Source organism: Dermacentor albipictus, chromosome 5, assembly GCF_038994185.2.
Source record: "Dermacentor albipictus isolate Rhodes 1998 colony chromosome 5, USDA_Dalb.pri_finalv2, whole genome shotgun sequence".
Classification (NCBI taxonomy): Eukaryota; Metazoa; Arthropoda; class Arachnida; order Ixodida; family Ixodidae; genus Dermacentor; species Dermacentor albipictus.
In genome coordinates, this window is record NC_091825.1 from 142,201,424 (window position 1) to 142,212,126 (window position 10,703).

At 48.8% G+C, this 10,703-nt stretch overlaps 1 protein-coding gene and 1 long non-coding RNA gene across 2 annotated transcripts; one reads left to right on the forward strand and one right to left on the reverse strand.

Moving 5' to 3' along the window:
• Window positions 1–4,378: 4,378 nt before the first annotated feature.
• LOC139060134 (uncharacterized) lies at window positions 4,379–6,437 on the forward strand. Its single transcript, XM_070539037.1, has 2 exons — window positions 4,379–4,532; window positions 5,044–6,437. Exons 1-2 carry the CDS (start codon window positions 4,515–4,517, stop codon window positions 6,058–6,060), a joined length of 1,035 nt encoding a protein of 344 aa, XP_070395138.1. The 5' UTR covers window positions 4,379–4,514; the 3' UTR covers window positions 6,061–6,437.
• Window positions 6,275–10,490, reverse strand: LOC139060137 (uncharacterized). Its single transcript, XR_011514626.1, has 3 exons — window positions 10,408–10,490; window positions 8,867–8,974; window positions 6,275–8,762 (listed from the first exon to the last, which is right to left on the reverse strand). It is a non-coding gene; the product is annotated as an uncharacterized lncRNA (long non-coding RNA).
• Window positions 10,491–10,703: the final 213 nt, after the last annotated feature.

The following is a 10,703-nucleotide window of genomic DNA, read 5'->3' on the forward strand; positions in this document are numbered from 1 at the left end:
CGCAACTATCCTCATGAAAGGCCGTGCTAGCTGGTCTTGATCTGTTTTGTACAGCGTCAGAGGGAAGCCGAAAAATCAGGGACAAGAAACTTGCAGCGATTTCGTAAACGGGTTCTATTTGCGAGGGATGGAAGGCGGTGATTATGCCAAAAGTAAACTCCATTGTCAAATATCCGCAATGTAGCCCTTCTACAATTTCGCAAGAACGACCCCCTCACCCCCACCCCCACCCCAACTCCTGCCCCTGAAGGAGCTAGGGAGGGGGGCGGGGGTTCCCTGTCCTGTGGGGCCGTTGGGGCGCACATGCCCGCATTCACCATCCTTCCTCTCCTCCTCTTCTTCCTATTTGCCTGTTCCCTTTCCCCAGTGTAAGGTCGCCAACCAGACGCCTTTCTGGTGATTGACCTTGCCCTTCATCCCTCTCCCCAGTCCTCCTCAAACATCAATAAGCACAGGCCCTCGAAGGGTCGGCCAACATAAGCGCTAACATTACATTGGGTAAACGACCACTTTCCCTCTCACCCCCTTCAGACACGAAGACAACTCAGAGATCTAATCACTTTTCAAGTCTGTTCATTCGCCGTCTAGTATTTTACAAGCTCGAAAAACTCGTCTTTTTGTTTGAAGGTGCCAAAAGCGACACCTGAGGAGACCACGCACTGCAGAGGGGAGGGGCTACCAACGCTCGCTTCGCTCGCGTGCTATTCTGATTAAGGTTTCTTCACTCTATCTCGTTCTCGCTTCATACACGTCGACAAAGTCACCGTCTCCTCTTGTTTCTCACAGTGAAAGACGCTTTTCTTTGCCCAAACTCGGAGAAGATGTGACATCGTGTTGTCGATTACGATGTTGATGCTGCATCCAGGACTTTTCGAGCCATCTCGGGGTACTTAAAACTCATTGTTCTTTTCGTCGACTATGTCGACACGATGCTCTAAATGAAATTAGGGCAGTTTTTTCTCAAACTCCAACGGCGAGGATTTGATTAAACTTTTTTGCACACAGTGAACGCATGCCTGTGACATCAAATCCAAGTAGTATTGTTACGTAAGCGCTCTCCAGTCAATCTTGAAAATCATTGAAGGCAATGTGCTTATCCTAGGGCTCGTTATAGCAGCTCGCCGATAAGCTTTACTACAGCGCACGTACGTTACTAAGCAAACTGTCCTCTTTGTTTCCTTCGGGTCTTCTGAACACTGTCCCAGATTTTGCAACGGGTGGTCTCGTTCTTGGTCTTTTTTCCCCCTGCAATTCCTTTATTGGCACATTCCATGAAAACACATTGCGCTTGGCATCCTTAGACTCTCCGTGTTTACGAAAAGATGGGTGGAATTGCACTTTCTTCTCCTCTCGCCAAGGTCGCGAGAGTGCGCTTGAAAAAATTCCCGCTCCTTTTCGACAGGGAGAGTGCCGTGAGTTGCACGCCGAAAAGGTTGCGGACGTAACCGTAACGAACGGCTTAGGACCGCGCTACTGAGCAGCAAGCATCTCCGCAGTGGAAGCGAGCTCAATGTCGATAGCCGCGAGGCGCGGGAATGTACACACAGCTTGCTGTGAAAACGGCAGTTCGGTGTATATCGACACGGTGCCTGCCAGTGAAGACGCTGCCGCCGCCGACGAGCATAAGAGGACGAGGTCGCTGTGCGATGCTATCGCGTGGAGCGCCACGCAGGAATTCTCAAGAACGCAGCCACGTAAAGAATTTGGTCACCCGGATTCGCGCGTTCGCCTTATCCGTTTCTGTTCGCAATGTGAGCTGGTCTCGCACGAGGGAGAAAGACAGAGGAACGAGATACTAACACTCCAACGAAATGAAAACGTATCCTTCCCCTGCGACGCACTTTCTCCTTTTACATATAATGTTGCATTCCCTCTTCGGTGTGCGCGAATATTCAAATTTTCTAGTACGAATGGAATAGTATTCGCTACTCGATACGCTTTCGGTTGAATAATTTGCTGTTCGAATTTGTCGAATACAGTGGACTCCCGTTGATGCGATATAGGTTAATTAGATTTTTCGCTTAATTCGAACACGCTGGTACATCCTGGCGCAACACCTATACGTCATCAAGAGCACAACTCCTTTATTAACGCAAACTTTTCTATCCTTTCTATGGCCACTTTCCTAAACATTAGAACACCAATCACACCTATAATTCCACCGTGCCTACGCCAACTTCCTCTTCTCGTAGCGCGATTGGTTCGCACTGCACACGGGTATTTCTATCTATCTATCTATCTATCTATCTATCTATCTATCTATCTATCTATCTATCTATCTATCTATCTATCTATCTATCTATCTATCTATCTATCTCCTCCTTCCTCTCTCTTTCTCTTTTTATCTCTCTACTCCTTCCCCCGTGCAGGGTAGCGAACCGGCTAACTGGTTAACTAGTTAACCTCTCTGCCTTTCTGTACAACCTTTTTCTCTCTCACTTGGGACGTGGGCTCAGTCGTTGTAGCAGTTCGACGAGGAATGGCCAGTATCTGAAACGGCGTTGCTTCTGCGTCGGTTGAAAATGGAAGCCGCGGAGCTTGAGTTTTGCGTAAAGCATTACCTTCCGGTTAATTCGACCCCCCCTCCCCCGCCCTGATCACCACCGGGGGGCCCTCATGCGTGTAGCGGCTGCTAAAACCTTGGAAACACTAGAAATTCTGCAAACTGCGTTGATGCTTTTCTCTCTTCTGAGGATTTAGTCAAAGCCAACGGCAGTGTTGATGTTTTTGGACCCCTTGTTGACGACGACACTGTAAGCAACCTGACAGTTCAACAATGAGGCAACGCTTAATCATGCCGGCGCTCTTCACCGCGCACTGATTGATACGCACTTCAAAAGGAAGAAACAAAAAATATATTGCACATATTTTAAACAATAACAAAGTTTTGAATTAGTTCTTTTCTCTACCGTTTCTTAATTTGGTCTTTCGAATATTTCGACCAACTTTGGCTGTCTCGCCAGGCTATAACTAACGGGATTCAACTGTACTGATGCCTCCGGCAGAATGAACTGGGAAGTGGAAATCTAGATGCCGCTCCGATTACATGCTTGCAGCAGCCTTTATTCAATTTACCGAGGTTTCAAATATTGCAGGTGGAGAGATCATGCGCCAGAAAATGTTTTTCGTTCGATAAGTACCGCGACTGGAGCGCTTCCCCGTGTGCCTCTTAGCTCCCTGGCACTTCGAGCGATAAGGCTGCGCAGCCGCGTTCCACTTCGCTCCATGCTCGCGTAAATTTCTAGAGAATTATGGGAAGACAAAGGAAATACATTGCCATGTTCGGGGCTGTCCTGGTAGAAAATTTCGACACATCACAAACGCTCGAATTCAAATGAGCATCACGAACACGCCGCTCAAAGTCAGGCTTTCAACATGGTAGGGAGAAATAGAACGAAGGAAGACAAGAAAGTTCAGATGGGTATCACCAGAAGCATCTCACAAAAAAGCTCTATTTGTTGTCCTTGCAGAGTACGAGACTGCTCTAATTGCGTACATTACCTATCGGCGAGTGGCCGTGTAAGCTTTAATTTTCATGTTCAAATCGTGCGGCAACGTACGAGTTGCGGACCCTCTCACTCCTCCAGTTACTGTTCTCCGGGTGCTGATAGAGATGCGACTAAAAACAGTCTAAGGGCATCAGAGTATTATGGTACACAGAAGCAAATGCCGCTAGAGAAACAGTGACAGGGATATCTTCTTTTTTTTTTTGGGGGGGGGGGGGGGGGGTAGGGGGAGAAAGCGTGGGTGACCTTGCTTCCGATTAAAAGTTGGCGCAGTCTCGATTCTATGCAAACGAAGCCTCGCCGATTTAAAAAAGTCAACGAAATAAAATCTGCCGTCACCTCCACGGAGAGTTTCGCGTAGAAGGGAATACTGAAGGAAAGGAAGGAAATGGCACGGGGCGCACACTAAAAGGAAACCCTCGCCAGGGATTGTCTCAGCGATGGCAAATGTGAAAGCATCCGTTATCGTTTCGAGACACAAGACGGGAACGAGTGAGAGAATGAGAACGACGACGGCCGATTGATGCCGAGCAGATAGTGTGAAGGAGCTCGGCAGGCGGGAACGGGAGAGAAACGGGCGTTGCAGCGGATGTTCGCGAGCGAAGCTGCCGCGTCGGCCGCGTGACCCTGTGGCGCCGAGCCGCCGCGGTGCTCTATCTATGCAGCCACCGCTCCGCGCGCGCGCGCGCACTGGCTCGCTTGGAAACTGCGCCTGGGCCTCTCGAAGGCGAGCGAACGTGAAGGGCGTGCAGATCAGGCAAGACGCTGGCGCGTCCTTTGTGGGCGCTTTAATTCGGCTCCGAGGGGATGATCCGAGATTAAGCGAGATACGGTTCTTCCCCTTGAGGCTCCTCTTTCCGAGACGCACTTCGCTTCGTCTTTCCTCTCGGTCGACTCCTCTCCTGTCGACGAGGTGCCGGTATAAAAGCGCGGCTTCCGGCTCTGGGGCTCCTACCCGAGTGAAGAGTATCGTCTGTGGTAGCATCGATCGGTTTTTCGTCTCCCAACATGGCTACATTCAACGGAGTAAGTTGAGGGATCATTCGAGGAACCGCACTGGGCCGTATTTGTTGTTTGGATCCAACGACTGTGTTCCACATAAGCAGCTTGCACCTTCTGGATGACAACGCGAAAAAACCAGTCGCAAGTGCTTTACTTCTAGATCGTCTCGTCGGTGTTTGGATATACATATAATTTGGCGTAAAAAACCAAGCATTCCATCACAGGCGAAGTGCTTCCTCGCCTGCTTGCTCCTATTTGGGTGATCCCACGCGCCCTCTGAAACTAATGTACAGTCCAAGCCATTGTTTTCTCTAAATGAGTTCCATGTAGTAGCTCTAACTCATGAGTGCTTCATGAAAATCGTTGCCCACGAGAAATTTCTCATGCGTTAAGCTCCTGCCAGTCTTGTAAAAAAAAAATGATCTGCCGCTCCTGGAGCCCACAAAAATCCCCTCAAACGCGCTTTAAACACGGTGCTGCACGTGGGTTATCACTGCCCTGACCTAAGTCATTTTGTTCTCATTCATTTCCCCAGGTGCAGCTTCTGGTGCTGCACTCGCTGGTGTTCTGGTGCGCCGTCAACGCTGGCGGCCTCCACCCGGCCACGGAGGGCTTCTCGCACACCATCGCCCACCCGGACGGCTCGACGCACCACTCCACCTTCATCAGGCACAACACGGACGTGGTGCCGCGTGATCACGACTCTGGCGTCTACGACCCGCAATCGGGACACGTCGTGTCCGTCCACTCCACTGGCCCCCACGGTTACAGCACCGGCGCTAGCCACTTGGTCGCCTCCAGGCCGCTCGGAGCTTACGGAACCGCTGCCTACGGAACTGCTGCCTACGGTACTGCCGCCTACGGTGGCTACGGAGCCTACGGAGGTTACGGAGCCTATGGAGGTTACGGAGCCGTCGCCGCGCCATCCTACTCTGTGGCCGCTGCTCCAGCCGTGTCCGTGGCAGCAGCTCCGGCAGTTTCTGTGGCTCATGCCCCCGCTGTCTCCGTCGCAGCCCCAGCTGCCACGACTGTCGTGAGCCATGGAGCCGCCGTTTATCCAGGACACACGGTCACCGGCGTCGGCTACGGAGGTGGCCTCGGCCTTGGCTACGGGGCTGGTTATGGCCTCGGCTACGGCGGTGGTTATGGCCTCGGCTACGGCGGTGGTTATGGCCTCGGCTACGGTGCCGGTTATGGTCTCGGCTACGGCGTCGGAACCGTTGGAACCGTCGGAACCGTAGGAACCGTCGGAACTGGGCTCGCGACCTACGGCGCTGGCTACGGCACTGGCTACGGCACTGGCTACGGCGTTGGCTACGGCGCTGGCTACGGCCTGAGCACCGGTTACGCCCTTAGCGGCCTCGGAGGTTATGGCTACGGCCTGCCAACCTCCCGCACGGTGGTCCAGAGGGGCCCGTACATCAACAACCGAGTCTTGCCCACGGCTTTCGGCAACGTCCACGCGCCACACCACGAGTTCCACCACCACGAGCACCACACCGTGCACCCGACCGGAGGCACCGCTTTCGCCGTCGGAGCCTTCAAGAAATAGGACCGCAAATTCCTCGATGCCGGCGGTGCCGTCCCAGGTGGCTTCAAGCAATGGGATGCCTCTAGGCCCGTCATGTGCTTAAGCGCGGAGAACAGGTGACCCTGACATGAACAAGTAGCCCACAAGACGAGCATCGTCGAACCATTTTGCTTCCGGCGTGGTGCCGGTAGCAAGTAGTCACTATAGCAAGGGCAAAGGCGATCTCTACGGAAAATTGGCGGCCGCACGGTTCCCGGGAACCGATAAATACACTGAGGAAAGTCCATGAAGTGATGATGTCAGCTGAACGCTGCGAGTAAAAACGCTCTTGCCTGATTGTTTTTGTTGTTATCTATTTATGAATAAACAAGGTATTTCGAGTAAAAACACGTTTTAAATCCGAGTGTGGCGTCTTTCCATTCACTTTACAGACGTGACATTTCTACCCTTTGAAAGGTCCATTCACGAGCCCACGCGAACGCACCCAGTTGTAGGCGTTATTGGTCACCAGATATTTTCGAGCAGGTCTTATCCTGGGAAACTGACAACAGCATGCTGGAAAGTGGCATCAAAAACGCTTAAACTTATATACAGCCATCTCTCACGTCGCTAGATTCAAATAATTGAGTTTTCTAAAATGCGCATGCATTCCACCAACGCTGGGAAACATTCAACCCAATTAACAGAAGTTGAGAGTCCTCACGGGCGAAAACAGGTCGCAGACCATTTGAGGGTTGACTATAGCCCAAAAACGTTGGGAAAATCCACAAACAAACCTTTGCTGCACAGGACTCGGGTCTGACGAAAGTGAGCGAGAGTCGCGCCCAACCAGCACAGTCACACAGGGATGAGCGACGACTAGCATCAGAAACCTTTGGGCGATGACTCCCAGAGAAAATGAAAGCGGAGCACCGATGACGCCTGCATTTCGTGACATTGCTATGTCATTTTCAGTCGCGTTTCGTGTTGCGTCATTCAGATACGCTGAAGCACAAGTCCGCAGCAGGTTGCTTTCTTTTCTTGCACAAGAATTGAGCTAGGCTTACATTAAACGTTGAGATACACAATGATACGTGCGCCACTGACCCGCCGTGGTTGCTTAGTGGCTTTGGCGTTTCGCTGCTAAGCTCGAGGTAGCGGGAGCAAATCGCGGCCGCGGCGGCCGCATTTCGATGGGGTCGAAATGCGAAAACAGCCTTGTACTTAGAATTAGGTGCACGTTAAAGAATCCCAGGTGGCCATAATCAATCCGCAGTCCACCACTACAGCGTGCCTCATAATCATATCGTGGTTTTGGTACGTAAAACCCCTTAAATGAATTTTTCTAGCATGATTCACTGACGAACCACAGATCTAAATGCGATTGCACGACCTGCGCGCAGGGTTCAAGAAGATCGTTCACAATAAGAAATGCGCCGTTGCTTTTACTAGGCTCTTCCTGGCAGCATCTTTCAAAATGTGAAGCGCCAACGGTGACGGCACACTAAGAAGGAATGAAGACAGGACGAGACACTGGCAGCATCGTCTGCCAATTATTTCTCGTAAATTGTGCAGGCATACGTAATTTAATTCCACGGAACTGTAATAACGCGCCTTCACATTTGCAGAAATTTCCCGTAAGAAATACAGACCCCTGTTCTTTTTTTCTTTCCATTGCACCGCAGAAAACACGCCATCACACTTACAAATACTTGCCGTAGAGTGCATAGAGGACTCATTTCACTCCATGACACCGCAATGACAGGCCGTCATATTTATAGCCGATTATTCTGGTTGGCCTTCCTGCCTTTCCTGTCCATGCTTTCTCTCTCTACCCATAAAAAATACTAGCTTCTGTAATTTCACTCCACGAAACCACAATGATAAGCCGTCATATTTGCAACAATTTTAGCATGTCTTTTTCGTGAATTCTCGGATTGTGCTTTTTGATAAATACCTGCTATATGAAGAACCTGCTACATTCGTTAGTCGTCATTATTAGAGCATTCTATTTAATCGACAAATGTCCTTTGTTAGCTTTGCAGCAGGGTCTTCATGCTTTTCTAGGTACGAGTTACTTCAGTTTACTAGTTACACATTTCGTCCGAAGTAAGAACATTTGAAAACACCATCAAAAATGTGCGTGGCAATAAAACCAAAGTAACACCTTAGGCCAACGTGAAAGTATATTTGCCCTTATTTGAAGTATACTTGAAGTCACTATAGATCAAGGAAGAAGGCGGGAAGCAGCATAAACAAATAAACGAGGAAATTCGACAGAAAAACAATGAAATGAAACTGTCTAATGCTAGGCTGCAGTGCACCAGTAAATACCAATAGCTCTGATTGGCAGGCTATGTTCGTGTATGAATTTAGAACAAAATTCAATGTGTCTAGCAACTCACCGGAACCACGTAGTGCAAGAATGCCTTAGCTTACGGCTTTTTCTTGGCAGTAATTCTACTTCTAAAGGACCCAACAATATACACAAGATAAGTCGACAGCAAACTTTTTATGTAGTAACTGCAATGAATGCACGAACAAGCACCTCATTCTGAAATACTGACGAGTGACGCTTGCATCAGCAGAAATGTTGTTGACGAACCATTATATTAAATAAGGGAGAAGGTAGAAAACAACTGGTTTATTGGGCAAAACACTCTGCTGGCAGTGTTGAAGAAAAAACGGCATGCGTTGATTCTATACTGATGATGTCCACCTTGGAGAATGGCAGGCGCCTTCAGCTGTGGGGCAGAAAATGAACACAGTATCAAAAGGAAACTTTGCACATTATTCTCTCGCTAATTCTCTCACTACTAGGAAAGATGCTCGAGATAGAAAAACATACCAACATGTCTTCTCTGATCCGATGCTCAAGATTTAGCTCTTTTGGCTTTTTGACCCCGTGGTTTCACCTTTGATTTTGTGACGACCTGTATTTATCCAAAGGAGGGCTCTGGAAGCAGAAAAACCACGCAGAAGGTAAACTTGAAGCCGAATTTCCTTAACTTGTGAAATGTGCTGCAATGTGGCAAAATTTCAGCTCTTGCATAGCAAGTCTGATAAAAACATTGACAATCACTTAAGCATCCTTACGTGATTTCATTTATGACTTGAAAACACTTGACTTGAGACACTTGATAATTGACTTAAAAATGACAGCATTACGACTTCTTTCATTAATTGGTTACATCCATGATACCTGAAGTCATACAATGTCACGTGTTCTTCAAAACTCTACCTTAATCTACTTTGATCTCATTTGTGCCAACCCTAGTCCATCTTAATGAACTTTATTCCACGTCAATGCACCTTTGTCTAATTTGTACCAACCTTAATCCACCTTAACCCACTTTACTTCACCTTAATTCCACTTTACTTCACCTTAAGTCACCTTGCTTTAACTTGTACTAACTTTAATTCTATATTACTACTGACGTCATGCAAGGCTCTGATGATGTCAATGGTGGTGATAATCTTTGCTAGCACTCGTAGCGGCCAACGCCGGCTTTTCTGCCTGATGGGGCATATAATGCTTGCGCATTAAAAAAAGTGTGCATTAAAGGCACTATGCTTCGTTCATAAACTACAGTCAGCTGATGCTCTGAAAAAAAATTCACTGTCTTATAAACACATTTACGCGCTGAACTCTGGGTTAAGCCACAACGAGGAGCCTAGTTTACTTCCCATTGATACAGAGAAGTTGGGAATGCCTGATAAGTCTAGCGAAAGTAAAAAGTTCCCTTCAGGTGCAAAAATGTTCAATAGCATAGGCGCATTATCATTATTCCACAAACACGATAGTACAGGTTCAAGTTCAAAGAACTGCATTCGTGAACTTCGTTTCTTTGAATGCGGACAAATGTGACACGTGAATGCAACATAGGCCACAATCTAGCCAGAGCAGGAAGCACAAATAGAAGGATATTTTTTGTAGAATTGCCTCTCGTTGTAAAACTGACGAGCATATACCGCGAGTGTGGCTGCCTGAAACAGACAAGTTATGACGTTCCCTCGCGTGACATAAACGACAAATAGAAGAAATCACGGATCCATGCTCCGAGCCACGCACAGTGCTACATAAGGTGAAGAAACGGGAGCGAGCTCATGTGCTGGCACGGTTCAATGAAACTAAAAAGTAAAACGACACAAATAAAACATAAGTAGCTCAAAACACTTGCGCTATTCCACGCGAACAATAAGACATCGCAGTCAGGTTATACCTGGCTCACCGCCAACGATGTCGTGTAGGCACGAAACACCAACGCCCTGTTCGGCGAGGACGTGTGTTGTGCTATGCAAATGCAAGTTTTTAACATCCGTAGCGCAAAGTTTTTTTTTTCAGTAAGCGCAACTCTAAAAACACCATGAAATTCAAAGCATACTCACCCAACTGCAGCCGCTTGGTACTACATCCTAGGTCCCCCCGGGTCAAGTGGTGAAACAAAAACTGGAGAACGCTTAAGCTTCGCCTTCAAGAGTGGAACGCGATAGCGTTATCGCACCCCGTTCACACCGCCTACTCAAACGCGCTACGCCAGCCAAACGTCGCGATCGGCAGAGATAGCCGGGCCCCGACGCGCCATGAAGGCGGACGCGTTCATGGGGCGAGGAGCGCGCCACGTGTCGGGGCAGCGCCGTACATTGCGAGGAGGGGGTCTTCTGTCTTTGCCGCAAGATGGCTC